General features: G+C 37.0%; 1 protein-coding gene across 1 annotated transcript in view; it reads right to left on the bottom strand.

The window, feature by feature from the left end:
* PLA2G4E (phospholipase A2 group IVE) overlaps positions 1 to 18,685 on the bottom strand; it is a 55,232-nt gene that overhangs the window by 19,306 nt on the left and 17,241 nt on the right. The window contains exons 5-11 of the mRNA XM_087951668.1: positions 17,543 to 17,674; positions 16,739 to 16,779; positions 5,537 to 5,579; positions 2,508 to 2,571; positions 1,640 to 1,806; positions 779 to 871; positions 150 to 187 (exon numbers count right to left, since the gene is read on the bottom strand). Of these exons, the coding sequence (XP_087807794.1) occupies positions 150 to 187; positions 779 to 871; positions 1,640 to 1,806; positions 2,508 to 2,571; positions 5,537 to 5,579; positions 16,739 to 16,779; positions 17,543 to 17,674 (578 nt within the window). The remainder of the gene's footprint in view (positions 1 to 149; positions 188 to 778; positions 872 to 1,639; positions 1,807 to 2,507; positions 2,572 to 5,536; positions 5,580 to 16,738; positions 16,780 to 17,542; positions 17,675 to 18,685) is intronic.

Below are 18,685 nucleotides of genomic sequence, written 5' to 3'. Positions count from 1 at the left end.
ACTAGCTTTACTTACTTAATTTCAATAGAGTTTAAGTATTCAGTCTCATTAAAATGAATTTTCCTTGAATAAAGATCAGAGAATCTTAATTTAAAATAAAATTATGTAAGATGTTCCTCCTTTATTATCTTAAAAAGCTGATATTTTACCATTCTTTTGCCTTCACGTGTAGATCAAAAGATTCATTCTGAAAATCAAGGGAATAAACAGATTATCAGGTATATCATTCACTATTCTATGCCTTCATAATTAGGGAAGGATAAAGAACAACCCAATCTTGTTATGAAATCAACTTTAGTTTTAGATCTACTATACAGTTGAAATTATATCTGATGTTAACAACAGATTTTCTATTCACAAAAATATTCCCCTTCTATAGTGTTTTTTGTTTTATGGAACTTCTTTTGAAACAATAATTAGGAACTCAGAAAGTGTAACTTTAGAGGCAGATCATTCTACAATCGTAGACATAGAATTTTGGCAGTTCAAGTCCATAGGAGTTGAGGCAGGCTATAGATACTGTAAATATACACATACATACTTACTCAGTAAGTCTCACTGAGTATATATGTCTGTATGTATATGTTGGCAGTCTGGAGTCCAGGAGGATCCCCAAAATGTGAACACAGGTTCTGAGCAGTACAGTATGTGTGTACATACATTTATTTCCATTTATCTATAAACCTCCATTTATTTATAAATATCTCTGCAAGCTGTCATATTCCATAGTTCATCGATTCTAATTAATGCATTGTTTCCATTAAGAAAAAGAGCTCACCTCTCCTAGCATTATTTTCTCTTGTAAAGGAAGTTCAGTCAAAGGCAAAATCACAGTAGAAGTACATATTGAGTTTCCTCCAAATGAAGCCAGCTAAACAGAAACATATATATATATATATATAAAAGCACTTAAAAGAAGAAAAAAATGTGAACATTTACTACATAAATGTTATATGCTGAAACACAGATTAACACTAGATGATAGATAGATAGATAGATAGATAGATAGATAGATAGATAGATAGATAGATAGATAGATAGATAGATAGATAGATAGACAGATAGATAGATAGATGGTAGATTTATTATAAAAAATAAATATTTCTGAAGAGTGCAAGCCAGCATTCACTTCTGCAGTCAGAATTTTCCCACCTTCTGCTCTCTCTAGTAGCTTAATTCACTTTCTCCAAATCTACTCTAGAGGATGCCCTAGCTCTCACAAATAGATTTTACAATATTTGGCAAGTCGTAATAGAGAGTGGTTGGCTCCCTACTCAGATGGAAAAGGTTAATTGGATATAAATTTAGACTTTAAAAAAAAGTGGTGCAAAAATTAGATTGTATTTTGCAACCCTCGTCCTTGAGACGAATTGGGAAAGACTAGTCCTGGAAAAATGTTGGGGAAAAAAATCAATCCTTTTTTCTCAATCTAACAAATCAAATTGAGCAAGTGGGTTCAGGACTGAGTTTCTCAACTTCAGTAGCTTTAAGCTGAAGCCTACACATTAAGCTGAAGTCCACACATCTTAAAGTTGCTGAGGCTAAGAAACACTGATTCAGGATAACAGAATTTGTCAAAATATTTCCCCCTTCATTTATTTCAGCCATATTGATGCAGTACTATCCATGATAATAATACCTTTGACCAATACATTTTTGTAGGTAGTTCGATCTCCAGGTTGGACTGATGATTCTTGATACAGTGAAACTGAATGATGTTACTACTATTCTGACTGGAATCAGGACCCAATAAAATCTTCTGTGTTTCTTCAAATGAACCCTTAACTGTGAGTGTTAAATCACCTTCTATGTGGATAGAATAAAAAACAAACAATATTAATAATAGCTGTTTTTAGGCTCCAGCTAATACAACTCCTGGAATTTTGGAGTAGAAAGAATATTGCTAATCTGAATTTTCAAGGCAAATTCATTTCTTTTAACAATTTTTTAAAAACATAAGTCAGGGAACACCTCATGAGAAATAAATCTGAGGAAACAAAAGTAATATTTTTCTTAGTTCAAGAACAGTTTCTCAAAAAAAAATTCACCCCCTATTCGTGACGGTTTACCTTCACGAATGGCAGAGCAGCTTGTATATATGATCTTTCTCTAAAAAACTGGTCCACTGTACTTGCAGTGATAGAGATCCAAATCAGCATGCTGGCAAGCACCACATTTTCTCCCAATGCCTCAGAAATGACATTTTGTCAATGTTAGTGTCATTTCAGAGGTATTGCGGGTGGTAAGAAATGATCATTCCTTCAGAGTGGGTTTAGGAGTTATTGTTTGTATTCAGGTAAGGACAATGAGCTATAAGATAAATTCATACAGTGTAACATGCTATACAGTTCTGAATACATCCATTGAAAGCTGAAATAACTAAAGGGTCATTTTTACTTATTTATTTATTAAATCTATATGCCACCCATTTCACGTAGCATTTTAGTCTTCCTAGTTCTAACCCAAAGCAACCCAGGCAGAACCAATTCATAATGCAATGACCTCACTTGTGAATTGTTGCTTCAGTTTCTCAGTATTGACTCTGACTTCCAGACATGAAACTTCACGTGACTGTAAAAACAATGGATATCAGGTTACACAAAGATGCAAAGCTAATACAAGAATCTTTACTTGACCTACTAAGTTTCTAACTTTCCAGCTACTGTCTCTTTTCATCTGATATATTTCCCCCAAAAAATTCTATTGATTTTTGCTCCTCTAATTTCCTGTTCCTTTTTTCTTTTTCTCTCAACCATTTGGAACTGGGGATTCATGACTTTATAGATCAGTTCATTAGTATGGTGCACGTATATGTGGGTAGTAATGGAAATACTTCAAAAATGTGTTACCACTATCAGAAACATCAATTGTCGTATACATGACATTTCTATAGTGATCTGTAGATGGTGCCTCCTCCAGGCTGGAAACATGTGAGCAACCACTAGCTAGCAGCTGAGAATTAGGGATTTTATGTCTCTTTGCTGCCATCTAGTGTTCATCAGATTTTTCAGCCTGGATATGGTATGCCTTTGCTCCTCAGAATCCTGTAAATCAGTTGGTAATTTTGCATGTTCCCATGCATTGTGACACTAGATGATATCTCATACCATAAATAGGTACATAATTCCTGAGATTTAATACTATCTTGAGCAAAGGAGCCTGTTTTATACCAGGTCAGATTATTTTTTATTGTACTCTTATATTGCCTATTCTGATTGGCAATCACTGATCTCTCATTTCCTACCATTATCTATCATTTGCTACCTTAAGTGGAGGTACTGTCAGGCCCAACCTAAGGACAACATCAATTCAGTCAAGTCCATTTCTTTATTTTTTTATATCTAATTGACAAAATCTCGCTAGACTGAAGCTATAACCTTCTAACCTAACAGATATGTCCTGCGAGATTCTAGGGTACCTTTTTCTCCTTCTATCATCAAGTTTAGGACTATGCAGTCTGTTGTTTAGGGCACCTTTCTAGAATGTGCTGTCTCATCCATGAGAAACCACAGAGGTATTGCTGACATTTCCCCAATCTTCCAACTGCACATTCCATCACAGGTGCTATGGATTAGACATGAGATCTTTGGTCTGCAAAACCTGTGCTATGTTATTGAGTCATGGTTTTGTCACAAGACAATACTTATCCTGAACTATTAAACTATGACTAAAGCTGTTGGACCCACATCTACAGTAGATGCCTGATGAGTTGGAGTAAGCTGCCTGATTCATGAATTAAAAAATTATCCTATTTTTTTAAACAACCATGGATAGCCAGTGCTTGTGACACACACGATTAAGTGACCTGCATCTCTTATTACTCTAATGATTTCTAGATTATAATGAGAATGAAATAGCCATAATTATAATCTTATTCTAAGTCAAATATTTTTGTCACATAGGTTTTCAATGATAGTTAGGAAAAAAATAATCAACTGAAGTTGGGATGATCAATAAAGGAGAAGGAGGAGACTTGGAAAAAGTGTGCTGTATTAAATCTTACCAATACTATAAAAAGGTTGGGTGCTGAAAGGAATAAGTTTAGCATTTAACTTTAACTAAATGGCCCATGAGTCCCTATGATGTACTGTATTTTGCTGATGGACAAGCTAAGTCCATTACCAACACTGTTGACTGCAGGGGATAGACCTAATGAGGTTCAAATAATTGGGAGGGATTGAGGAAGAGAGACCTCTATCCCATCAGTGTTATGAAAAGAATCTACGGCCATGGCAATTCCCTCCTGCTTAAACTCCCATTATCAGTATGAGATTAAATGAGATTAATCTTGGGTTCAAGGAAATTCCACCTAATTTTATGGCTGGATTAGATATGATGCAGGATTTTTGTTTTTCATGTCAATGTTATTGCTATAATTTAGAGAACACAAGACATTTTGAATTCAGACTGATTTACACTCAAAACATAGTTTCTGTATTACCCTAATTCCAGAAATGTTGTGGGATTGCAACTGTGCTATATCAAGTTCAGAACAGAACCGGAATGGTTTGAACAATCCATTTTAAATTAAAAATGTTTTTGTACATTTTCTGCATATTCTTAGTTAGAATATTCATTTTTTTTATTGCCACCCTGAGTCCATTCCAAATATTTTTAAACCTTGCCTTCCCATTAAGGAAAGGCTCCGGCTCTTCACAAAGATTGATTTGTTGCAAAGATTAAGGTTCCAGCTCATTTCAAAGATTGGCGTGAAAGTTGTACCTCCTGTTCCATATCCAGGGTATTGGTAAAACAGATTTAACAGATTTACAAAGTTGGAAGGGATCTTGTAGGTCATCTAGTCCAACCCCCCCTGCCCAAGCAGAAGACCCTACACCAGGGGTCTCAAACACAATTTACCTGGGGGCCACTGGAGGCAGAGTCTGGGTGAGGCTGGGCCGCATAATATACTTTATATTATACTTTATATTTACATTATACACTAATATTATACTTTCATATCACGGTGGGGGCCACAGGATATTGTCCTGCGGGCCGCAATTGGCCCGCGGGCCACAAGAATGAGACCTCTGCCCGACACCATTTCTGACAGTCCAGACTGGCAGTCCAGTCTCTTCTTGAAAGCCTCCAATGATGACGCTCCCACAACTTCTGAAGGCAAGCTGTTCCATTGGTTGATTGCTCTCACTGTAAAAGACGTACTACATTTCTCTTTGTCCCGGCCAATGCGGTGCACTGGAGAAACAGATAACTATGGGTTGCCTAATGATTAGTCCTTGTTCTAAGCCAAGGGTGTCAAACTCACATCATCACAGTGGCGTCACATGACTATCGGGACTTTTTTTCCCCTTTGCTAAACTGGGCATGGGTGTGGCCAGCATGTGACACATCTGGCCCACGGGCCAGGAGTTTGACAGCCTGTCCTAAGCCATGCCAAATCTATATCAGCTGCAGTCCATATAACGTTGTTGCAACTATTAAACAATCCTGTGGTTTCTGATTCACTCTTGCTCTCTAATGGGTGCTGTGGATTCAATCACTTTAGAAAATATCTTTAAAAATAAATCATGATTACCACCAATACTCCGTTTGTAATGATGTTTTCAGGATGATCTGGGCTACAAAACAAAATCAAAGGACAAAGAGTTATAATCTGTTTTCTTTTAATTCTCTAAGGAAAAACAAAGTCCAGTTGCCTTTTGAAAAAGCACCTTTGGGATAACCATGACCTGGATGACTGAAAATCTCCATAAATATAAATTTTCTCTGTGGCTCATTTAGATACAAATTCCTTTATGTACTTTTTTTTCACTCCATATTAAATCATCATTTGCAATCCCTTTTGACAAATAAGAAACTGAAATGGAAAGATCAGGAATATTGCTATATATTAGCTTCTATTGGTTTGGATGTATTTGATTGTCAAGTTACTGTGTTACTGTGAACCATCACTTACCTCATAATGGCACAACTATCCATTATTTAAGGCTATAAAGCTGCTAAAACTCTGTATGTTAAACTACAAGTGTTACTGATGGCTCACCTAGAGTTAACCCACAATCCTCAACACCCCAAGTATGGTACTTACTAAGGAGTACCTTTTAGGGAATTACTTTAACTACTTAGTAGAATAGAAAGGCAGTGCGTAAGTCAAACAAATTAAAAAGCCCAGCATGGCCTTCTCTGCCCTGACTTCCTGAGCTCATCAAAAGGAAAGTAAGTGATTGGTGATGGGGGAGTGGGGAGAAGTGCATACAACCCAGTATGTTAGCAAAGCAGACCCAGTACCTCTGAGGACCTGGCCAGGCAGGATGGGAGAGAAATAAGTGGGTGGGTATGCTGCAATGTCTCTGTGGTTGGTTGTAAGGGAGTGCTGCAAAGTTTGTAACCTTGAAACGGATTCATGTTTAGCTTTTGGGGTGTGCATTGTAACTTCGAACATTCATTAAATGGCCTGTCGTACCTTAAGGATTACCTGTACTGGATTTTTAATTATTATTTTTTCATTTTTCATTCATGATTCTCTGAAATAGGTTGGACTGAGGGAGAGTGACTGGCCCCAAATCATACAGTAAGCTTCACTACATTGTTTTTTGTTAAAAAAAGAAAGACCTAAGTGCCATTATCAACAATCAAGTTTCCTGACTCTTTAGAAACTGCATCCTCAAGAACCACTTTTGGACTTCTGGTTTGCAAGGCTTCGGCGGCGGCAGGAATCCGCGATCGTGCGCGGTTTCTGCTGCGCTCGCCGCTGGAGTGCCCCCGATCCAGCCGGATTTGGGGGCTAATAGTTACCCCGTAGAGGTAACTGAAGACAGGGGAGATCCAGCAGGGGTCCGGGGGAATCGCAACCCCCCTCCTCAGCTGGCTTAACTCCCTTTTCCAAAAGCGGTGGAGCGGCGGTCAGCAATGGCCGCCACAAAGAAGCTTTCATCCGGATAAGAATGTGCAGGAGGAAGCTGAGAAGTGAAAGTTTTTGGCTGACCGGGATAATAAGTAACATTTAAATACCCTGGAATTTAAATTTCATTAAAGATACATCGCTCCCAAAGAAGATCGGAAAAAGCGGCGAATGAAAGTAAAAAGGGAAAGTTTGTTTTTTCTCACTCTCCTTCCTTATGGTGATACCAGATGGAAATCGGAAAAACCCGTTTTGGCATCAGCAGGTAATTAAATTTGAAAATTAAAGCCAAGGGGACATTAAAGATTTCTGAACATTGGGAAAAAAAAATTTTTTTGCTATAAGTGGGAAGGGAGAGGAAAAGAATTAATATTAAGATTTTGCTGGAGGAGGCTGCTTGGAACTTATAAGACTAGAGTTAAATTGTAACAAGACTTCTAAAAGATATATTTTGGAACTTTGCAACTGAACTGTACCCCAGGAAGAGAAAGTATAAAAAGAAGAAAGTGCTAAATGAAACAGTTTGTGTGTATTTGGATTGCTTGGTGACTTTGGGACCTTTGGAAACGATTATTTGAAAGACTAAAAACATTTGGGTTGTTTAAAAAATTGTTCACAATGGCATTACTTGTTGATGAACTGAAAATGGAATTTAAAAAGCTAAAAGAGGAACAAGAAGGGAAGGGCTCTTCTGGATCTGTTTTTCATTTCTTAGAAATGGCGATTTCTACCTATCAGAAACTACAAGAACAAGAAGATTGGGATGAAGAAGAAGCCATCTTTAATGAACAAACAACTCTAGCTGGGGAAGAAAAGGGAAAGAGGGGAAAGAGAATGGAGAATTTAAGACTTAAAAAAACAACCAAAAAAGGGGAAAATAAGGTGAAAAATCGATACAATGTCAGAAAGCAACAGAAAAGAGGAATACAGAAGAGGGTGGAGATTAAGAGGGTGGAGATCAAGAGACGGGGGGGGTAAAAAGGTTAGATTGAAGAAGAAAGGAAGGGAAAAAGGGAAGAGAAGTTACAAAGGTTTGAAACAAGATGTAAAGAAACAGGATTTATTCAGAGATAATGGGTAAAAATATAATTAAAAAAGAGATTCTGCAAAAGTACATAAGACTGTATTGTTGTATTTGTATTTGAAATAATGTTAGAAAACTGGAACATTATATGATTATAAAATGGGATAAAATATTAAAAGGAATGTGTAAAATGCTTAAGATTTAATGATAGAGTTTAATTTGCTATGGATTATTGTTTTAATTATATTATAAACTTATTATTTTCCTATTTTAAAATATAGTACGTAGCTTTAGAATGTACTAAGCAGAATCAAAATGAAAATTATATATTATTTTAAGTGTTAAATTTAGGGGAAAGGTATAAAGGCGTCATACTTCAATCAGTGATTACAGGAGAAATTTTGTGTTAATGAGAAAAGATAATAGATAATTGAAATAGAACAGACAAAAGATGCAAGCATAATGATTTAAATTGAGATGAAATAAATAAAATAGAATTAAGAGAGTGAAAAGAGGGGAGAAGCTATATAGAAAATGTAGAATGGTAAATAAAATATGAAATGGTATATAAAGTGAGCATGAATTTGATTTATGTCTGTACAAAAAGATGTAACCCGGGACAGCCGCTTTCCAAAAAGAAGTTCTATGTTTTCATGTTTTGTGTTTTGTTTGTGTATGTTTGTTTATTGAAAATTAATAAAAAATTTATTAAAAAAAAAAAAGAACCACTTTTGAATAAGGATTGGGAAAAGGTGTTTTTTTTTTTACATTGTTCTTGCTGCAAGTCTGTTACAGAAAGCTTACATTTTCCAGCTCTCAGAGGCCCTGATTGTTTTTGCATAACGTGTATTCAAAGAAGCATAATCCATACTATTTTGTTTTTATTGATTTTATTTGTATCTTGCAATTTTACTTGCATGAATAATCAAGATGGCTTACAATTTAAAGCTGACTTCACATTCAGATGTACATGTAAATATATACAGAGTGAGTTTCATTGTTTTCAAAACTAGTTAGTCTTCTGCTTGAGATTCCTAGACTAAAGAGACATAAGCATCCAGCAAAATGAGTAATAAAAATGTATTTGCATTATTTCATTTGAATTGGATGAACTTGCCCTCTTACTCTGACAAGTTTTTAGCTTTCAATACAATGTGGCCTAAAGCAAGAGTCCCTAATCCCTGGGCTGCAGCCCAGTACCAGTCCGTGGCCCATTCAGAATTGGGTTGTGCAAAGGGTGGGTGAGCACGTTTGCATGTTTAGTTTAGTTTATTGTCATTGCACCTTGTACAACGAAATCAAACACCATCTTCAGTGCACATCATGACCATGACCATGAAAATAAACACAAACACACATCCTTCACATTCCACACATTGAATTGAAAACCTCCAACACCACACCAACACTGTACTATACAGTAGAATTCAACAGAGCTACTGCTCTGGGATAGAAGCTTTTTTTTTTCAGCCTATTTGTCTTTGTTTTTATTATTCTGTACTGTCTGCCAGATGGTAATAGTTCAAAAAAAGGGTGCCCGGGATGAAATGGATCTTTGAGAATGTTTTGAACATTCTTAAGGCAGCAGGAGCTATAAAGCTCTTCCAAAGAGGGGAGAGGGCAACCAATGATCCTCTGGGCAATGACATTAACCCTCTGGAGTGCTTTCTTATCTGCCACTGTGCAACTGGCAAACCATACAGAGGTGCAGTAAGTTAAGATACTCTCTATGGTGTAGCAGTAGAAAGTCGCCAGCAGTTTTTCATTCAGTTGTTGTTTTCTGAGAATTCTCAGGTAGTATAATCTCTGCTGGGCCCTTTTGACCAGTGTTGTGAGCACCCCAGGTCAGGTCCTCTTTTATAGTAACACCCAGAAACTTAAAACTGGCACTTGCTCCACTTGGTCTCCATTGATAAGCAAGGGTTGGATGTCTGATCTGTTCCTTCTATAGTCCACTATAAGCTCCTTGGTCTTATTGGTGTTGAGGACCAAGTTATTGTCTCCACAGCATGAAAGCAACCAGTCCACCTCATCTCGGTAGGCAGACTCATTCCCTCCCCCCCAGAGATGAGTCCCATCACTGTTGTATCATCTGCAAATTTAATAATAGTATTACTAGCATGAGTGAGAATGCAGTCATGCGCATAAAGAGTATAGAGTAAGGTACTCAACACACAACCCTGTGGTGTACCAGTGTTAAGAATAAGGGCTGAAGAAGTATGATTACCTAATCTGACCCTCTGTGAATGGCCAGACAGGAAATCCATAATCCAAGGGCAGATTGAATAAGAAAGTCCAAGGTCCAGAGGTTTAGACACTAGTCTATGTGGAAGAATTATGTTAAATGCAGAACTAAAATCTACAAAAAGCATCCTCACATACTCCTCCTCTCTGTTCTAGATGAGTCAGAGCAGTGTGAAGAGTGATGGTTATAGCGTCCTCTGTAGATCTATTTCTTCTGTATGCAAACTGTTGTTTATCAAATGTATGTGGAAGACCAGAAATGATGTGCCGGCAGACCAATTTCTCAAAGCACTTCATGATGATAGGAGTGAGTGCCACTTGTGTGTAATCGTTGAGGTTATTGATAGGGAATTCTTTGGCAGTGGAACAATGGTGGAAGCCTTCAAACAAGATGAAATAGTGGACTGAGATAAAGACTGATTGAAGATCCTGGTAAAGACTCCAGCCAATTGATCAGCAAAGTCTTTAAGCACTTGGCCAGAGATACCCTCAGGACCAGCAGCCTTTCTAGGTCCACAGCCCTCAGAATGCTCCTCACCTCCTGTTCCTTCACAATGAGGTGGGGGCTACAATTGGCTGGTGGTTGTATTTTAGCCATCTCTGATGTCTCCACTTCAAAGCGAGAAAGAAATGATTCAGTTCCTCTGCCAATGAAGCATCCCCCTCAGCAGGGATGACATTGGTCGGTTGATGGTTGGTAATTTGTTGAATCCCTCGCCACACCTGCCTCATGTTATTGCTATAAAAATTATCCTCAATCTTCCTCTTGTAATCAGTCTTGGCCTTCCGAATACCTTTCTTCAGATTAGCTCTGGCAATACTGTATCTTGCCCCATCACCGGACCTAAGGCCTTGGTCCTGTCATGCAAGAGGCGCTGGACTTCTTTGGTCATCCAGAGTTTCTGACTGGGATAGATCCTAATACGTTTATCCACAGTGATAGTATGTGAAGCTCTACTGGGTGGGCAGCAGGCGCATGCACCTGCCACTTACAGAAATGAAGCTGCATGCAGAAGTGCACGTGCCCACTGCCTGCATAGAACCATCCCATCTCTTCCCTCCCCATACTGTCACCATTGCTGGTCCACAAAGATGGAAAGTTTGGGAACCACTTGCCTAAAGCCTCTCTTAACAATTCCTCCTCTTCTTGTTTAAACAGGCTTCTGTTTATGTTCACTAAGTTTGTTTGCTTGCAGACATTTGATTATCAGACTAATTAATATTAACAATGTGGGGTTTCAATTTCTTACTTAGTGAAGCAAGTAAGAAGCAGCATTTCTGATTATCCAATAGCACTAAGTTGTATTGGCTGTTGGTTTTGACTGGTTTTGTCATATACCGTATATAGTAAGTCCTTCATAATATTTTACATGATAGATGCCCACGATAGAATGTTAAAAATCCCAGTTATCTTTATTAATTAAAATTAAAAATCCCGGTTTAGTCTGTAAGTTGAACTTGGCATTTTGGTCCAGTTTTTAAAAAGGCAACATTTCATAAAAAGTGCAACAAACAATTTTTTAAAATATTAAGCCATTGTAGTATGTCAGATATCACAGAATGGGCTCTGAATTAGTCCTGTGCAGATGTGCCACACAAACAGTGAAATTTAAGTAGTATAGACTGAAAATAATTCTGTGGTTATGCTCCTCTTCTACTGAGCTTTAGTTTGTGGGATCTGTTTTACCTTTGAGGGGGGGCATGGTGGCCTTGCAGTTAAGATGGTGGGCTTGTCAACTGGAAGGTTAGCAGTTTGAGACCCAAGCACCTTGTGATGGGGTGAGCTCCCATTTTTGCCCCACTTCTGGTAACCTAGCAGTTCAAAAGCATGCAAATGCAAGTAGATAAATAGCTATCACTTCGGTGGGAAGGTACAGGGGTGGGATGCTACTGGTTTGGACTGGTTGTTATGCCGGTAGCATCCCACCCAGGTGGTCTGTACACCTTTGTTGTATAATCATACTGGCCACATGACCACTGTCTCCAATCAATCCCTAGGAAAGAAAACCCTTGATTCCATAGATTCAGAGAAAAGGTACTTTTACTAGGAAAGAACAGCAACAGACAGGCAAAGTCAGAAGCAAACATGCTTGAAAAGAAAAACTGAAATTAACCCCAGAGCCCACCCCTTAGTAGCCAGGCAACCAGAATCCAATTGGCATCCAGGAAGATGTTTTGGGAATATCTCCAGTCCACGGGCATCCGTCCTCCTATGTGCATGCCTTTCCCAGGACAGTTGGCCTTCAAGGTGTCAAATAATCCAGTCTGGCTTCTCTGAGGAAATATATGTTGGTAACTACTTTAAGTTTTTGTAAGTTTGTGTTTGCATCATTATCAGTAATAACGTGTTATCTTTTGTCGACCTCTTTTTCAATTGTTCTCAAATTTTCAAAGCAACGATTCTTTCTTTTGCATTATACCACAGGGAATTGAAGCTTAATGGTTAGAGTTGCTGGTGAGCAATCTGGTTTTCCTTCAAATAGTAGTGAGTAATTGTTCAGTTCAATTCTTCAATTCAATTCAGTTCAATTCTTCCTGCGATCCAAGATATTTTCAATAATTTACCTAAGCAATCAATCAAAGACATCAGTTGTTCAGGCTTCCTAACCATTAGCTTTCATTAGGGGTAGCTTGCAGCTGGGAAGACCACAGCAGAGGTGGTATTCAGCAGATTCTGACCAGTTCTGGAGAACCAGTAGTGGAAATTTTGAGTAGTTCGGAGAACTGGCAAATACCACCTCTGACTGGCCCTGCCCCCATCTATTCTCTGCCTCCTGAGTCCCAGCTGATTGGCTGGGTCTTCTTTTGTTGCCCTGCACAGGAGAACAGAGCTAGAAAGCAGGTTACTGGGGTGGGGAGGGAATGGGATTTTGCAGTAACCTTCCCCCAGGAATGGGGTGGGAATGGAGATTTTACAGTATCCTTCCCCTGCCACACCCAACAAGCCACGCCCACCAAGCCCACAAAACCAGTAGTAAAAAGTTTTGACTCCCACCACTGGACCACAGCCTTGACAATATGTACCTTCAGTGACAGTATGAAGTGTGTTGTATCTCTACATGTTAATATTACACAGTATATAACACACATATATATGTGTGTGTTATATGTATATGTGTTATATGATAGAAGTGTCATAGTTTTTCTCCCAAGAGCAGGTATCTCTTTATTTCATTATTACAGTTACTATACCTTTGAATTCTAGGGAGACAAAAATCTATTACTACTACAAATTCTTCTCTGCATATTTCTTCTAATTCTCTGTGCTGAGTATGTCTTGTCTATTGACATAATCTTACTATGTTTTAAATTTGGATCAATTCAATGCTCAATGCAAAATATACAGTGGGTCATTCCTCTGCATGGTGTGGATTTCTTATTCCAGTTTGCTCCCATGCATCTATTTTGTGCTCTAACATTAATTTTTTTCTTGTCAATATTTTGTTGCCATATGAAATAGACTAAAAAAAGAAGCCTTAATATAGTTTCTTCATCATCAAAATTAAACCAACAAAATTTGAAAGCCTGTTCACACAGATGTGTTTCATAACTTTTTATAAGTAACCAACACATTAATCTTCTCAATCTGGCAGATACTACAATCCAGAGAATCAGGATGACTCTGGAGAGGGCTTCATTTTGATTCTCTGTAAAATGAAATTATAGAAACTGTGCACCAACTACCTCATGTGATCTTAATATTAGACTGGCGTTTTCTATTTTTGTTCTGGCATATGTAGTGTTCCCTCCTCTAATTTTTCACCACAATAATCCTAATTCAGGTTTGAGCTATCTAGAGTCCTTGGTGTATTTCTATGTGAAAGTTACATGGCTTGGGACCAGTTTGCCTAAGGGGCCATCTCTTCCCAATAATTTCTGTCAAATTTAGTCTAGTAGATTGGGGGTGCTACAGGTGCTGCTGTCAGCCAAGGAACATTAGCTGGCAGGACCCAGAGGCATATGGCCTTCTCAGCATATGGCTCCCAAGAATCTAAGTCCTCATTTTACCAATCTCAGAAGGGTGGAAGGCTGAGTCAACCTTGAGCTCCGTCAGGATCAAATTCCAGGCTGTAGGCAGAGTTAGCCTGCAATACTTCATTCTGACCACTGTGCCAACAGGGCTCCTAGTAATTATTATAATTCTTGATTGCCTCTATGCATTATTTGTAAGTGTTTTTTGTGTTTTATGGTTTTAATTTTTATGATATTGTTCACCACCCAGTCAGTTGGATTGAGATGGGCAGCAGCTATATAAATTAAATAAATGAATACTGTGAATCGTAAGGTAAAAAGTGTTACTAAAGGATGTCAGCAGGACATCCCTTCCTATTTAGATATACCTAAACAGTATATTTACATTCAAGCAATATAATGTACCATTGTGTTTTCCAGGATTCAAAAAAAGGCCTTTAATCTCAGCTCCTTTAATCTTTTAAAATCCAGGAGGTTTAGGAATATCAATACTACGCAACCAACTGATCCACCGAGATCCTAATGCAAGAATGCCATCACGTGGAGTCTCACGATTTCTAACAGCACTAACAACAGGTCTATTACGTGGTCTTTGAATCCTATGAAAATAGAAAGAGCATTAAGTATTGTTATTCATGAAACCCAACATATGAATATGTGAAAACAAAAACACACTAGAGAAGAATCAAAATAAAAATGTAACTTACCTTCTCACTCATTGCCTGGCTCCACACATGAAGCCTCTTGATTCATCTACGGATGTCTATCCTGAGAATTGTTGCTCCATGTGGTTAGTACCAGTCCATTGGGTTGAGTGATATTGTCACATTCATATTTACCAAGTTCAAAACATGAGTTTCCCATATGTTAACACTCAGCTTACACATTATGATTCTAACTCAGAAAGCAAATACATGCAGAATATAATAAGTACTCACTGGAGATGTGAAATATGCTGGAAAGCCAAACACCAGAGCTTTTCATGTTGCTGTGTTTTTTATGTGCTTCGTGACTGGCAGTGTCCTAACACCCCTATTGATTTCTTAATGTTTCCTTCAAGACAATCTTGATTCCTGGTGTTTATGTATGTAGTCATAATATGTAGACATATTCATATTCATATTTTCTTGACAACAATGTGAAAATTATTTTCCACTGCTTTGTTTTGGGATTTCAAAGGTGCTTTTTCAAGAGGTAATTGGACATCTGGTTTTTCTTTGAAGATGTTTCACTTCTCATCCAAGAAGCTTCTTCAGCTCCTTTGGGATGTTTTTTTTTCTTTTAGAATGTTTTTCAACTTCCAGATTTGGTTGGTCTTCAATCCTGGAGTTTCCTGGTGGTTTTTCATCCAAACATTAATCAAGTCCAACCCAACTTAACTTTTTCAAGAAGCCCCAAGATCAGATAGATCTTCTGACTTCTTACTCTTGCCATTGCATTGTTCCAAGTATATGAAGGAATAATCGTTGCTTCCATTGCCATTGCCAATACCATTACCATTACCATGAGATAAGATTTGGCTGAAAGGAAGTAGTATGATTGGAGCCGCTGATATAGAAATGTGGAGGAGCTTTAGAAGTAGTGTGTGAATATAGCATATGATACTTGGACAATAACTCTCTTATTGATATGGTCAGCAACACAACAATTTTCAAATTTGAAATATGACTCAGGCAAACAAGAAATATTTTCTGGTTTCCTTCTTATTTTCAGATGTGAAAAATAACTTCATCTACTGAATCAAAACTGAATTGAGGTGAGTTCAAACGATCACTGAGTTTATACATAGACTATGTCAGTAATTACTAGCAAAGAGGTTGCCCACTGAAAAAAAGGAGTACAACTACAATATTGCCTTAGAGGACACTTCCTCTTTATCCGTTGACCCAAAGTCTGTCATCTTTTCCCTGTTCCCTCACCTAGCAATCAAACCAATTAATCACCCATTTGTTAATTGGTTGAATAGCGCATGCAAATCCATTTTAGGTTTGTTTTTCTTTTAACTGAAGTTCTGCAAGTCCAGCATTTTGCACAACACAAAAGTATGTAAGTAGAGGTATCATATGGATGCTGCACATAATCACCTAATTAGTTGCATAATTAACTATGAATTGCATTTCTAAAAGTTTATTTGGACACAGCCTTTGAAACCACATAATTTATTTTCAGTTCATGACTTTTATTTTCTGCTCAATTACCTGTACATTGTGATACCTATAATCTCTGTACAGTCATTTGGCGCAAGTACAAGCACAAGCAACTGACATGGGTTTCCTTGGTCATAATTTTCATGTTTCCCCTTGACCAATTTTGTTGTCTGTCTCTACCTGAGTGTTTTCCTTTGATCAATTTTGTTGTCTGTCTCTACCTGAGAAGTCCATTTGCCTGTGAACTTCCTGACCGAAGCACCACTGAGTCAAGAGGTTGTTTCTCTATGTAGTATGATTTCAACTGCTAGTTGTTATAGTATGCCTTTGGAGTGACTGACAAGATAATTTACTAGACTGCAGAAATTTCTCTATCTTATATACAGAATGATGCCCTATGTATACCAATTATTTTTCTAGTAATTATAATTGCTCTATAACACCTTATAGCTCTAAGGGATATACTATAGCATTAAAGGTTGTACTCACATGCTTTGCAACTTAAATTCAACATCCAGCTCTTCTTCTGTCTATAAAAAAGTAGGAAAAAGAATGATTCTCAATGAAGAACAATTTTCCTTTTCCAAATAATATTAATTTATTGTAATGGCATTGCATGTATTTCAAAGAATGTAATGATATCTTTTGATTTCACCTTCATATTAAGAAGATTCTAGAAGCTTAGTATTCATTCTGACTTATTGCTTGTTTTTCACTCTTGCTTGGTAAAGAAAAAGGAGGAATTTTCACACAGCGATAGGACCTCAAGATTTTTAGGTTGGCACTGGTTTATCTGTGAATAGTTCCCAGGCTTTTGTTTACATTCCAGCATTCTGTAAATTTGCATGAGAAACAGATACACAAAGCCAGAGTCAGGTCTGCCAATCTTGTTACCATGCAAACAAGCTCATTAAGTTTTGGTATCAGGTTTCAATAAGATCCTGGTATTGCCCTTTAAGCTGTGAACTTTGACACAGAATTAGCCTTAGGCCCTCTGTGACTTGGCCAATTCAGAGTCTCTCTACTGTTGTGTCATTGGGGTCCTAAAAGCGTAAGGGAGGTTTCTTACTATCTTGCTTGGTATATTGCGCTTTTGTGTTTCTGTTTAAATCTCTCTTCTAAAATTGATAATAAAAGCTTAGGGATGCTGCAAAGGTCATAACTATGAAAAATGATCATGTCACATTTTTCGGTGCCATTGTAACATTGAACGATCACTAAATGAACTGTTGTAAATTGACTGCTATCTATATTTGTTTCTTTTTATATTTTTAGCACCATTTCTCCACTTACTTCAGGATTTAATTTGAAGCTCACACGAGTAATTTGTCCTGTACGGAGTTTTCCAACATCAAAGAGAACTGTGTAAAGATGATCGTCTTTGGTATATTGATCTTCATCACAGAGCTTCAAGTGCAGAGTGTTCTAATGATAATATAATATTATTTAATATAATTTTGCAAAGAAATGAACTATTATATTGTATGTTGAAGCCAGAGAATGAGTTCTAAAACACCCCGAAAAGAGAGATATAGATTAAAATCTACATTATACTCCTGATTGAGGTACACAAATAAAATATATAAAATGAAGAAAATATACTGTATTACTCATCCTTAAAATAAATCTGTAGATAGACAACATGTGTCTATCCAGATGTTCAGTTGCAACTTCCATCTTCCTTTTACTATTATCAATACTGTGCAGAGTTGATGAGAATTGGAGCTTAACAAGTGGCATCTTATCCCTAAGTAGCTCTGGTCCTAGTTAGAATCAGTTAAAATTTGTCTAGATTTCTGATACATTTTCTAAGCCTTGCATGGCAAAATCCTTTGTTCTGAAACCTTGATACTAAATTACATAAATATAAATACTAAAGCAATCACAGTTCAATGATTAAAAAAACCAAAGGCAATGATATTAGAATTTGATTAAACATAATTTTAAAGTCAAAGGTATTACGTGTTTTTTCCTAATTCAGCCTAAAATGTTTTTTCTAATTCAACGACCAAATAGTCCTCAAACCTGCTACTTGCAAGAATTTCTTTTATATCTATTAATAACTAAGGTTAAAAAACAAGCAACGACATTACATCCTCATCATCAATTTCTTGTCTTATATATCAAAAGCATTAAATGTGTTTAATGTACAAAACAAGAGCATTACAATTTTAGATAATATTGTAAAATAAGATATGAGAATATACTAAGAAAAATGAAAGGAGATATATTAGATTTGGAATTGAATAAATGAATATAGAATTGAGATAAGAATTTTAGATAATATCGAAAAATAAGATATAAGAACATGAATTGGGATTGGATAAGATAAGCTTAATATTTAATAATGACAAGAATGATGCAATATGAAATTAAACAAATAAAATGAATAGGTAACTATGGTCATGTTTGTATTGAGAAGTGAAACCTGGAACC

This window comes from Notechis scutatus, chromosome 1 (assembly GCF_049901735.1).
Source record: "Notechis scutatus isolate UNSWTSFEM ecotype Mainland chromosome 1, rNotScu1.2, whole genome shotgun sequence".
Lineage (NCBI taxonomy): Eukaryota > Metazoa > Chordata > Lepidosauria > Squamata > Elapidae > Notechis > Notechis scutatus.
This window is presented reverse-complemented; position numbering and strand designations above follow the sequence as displayed.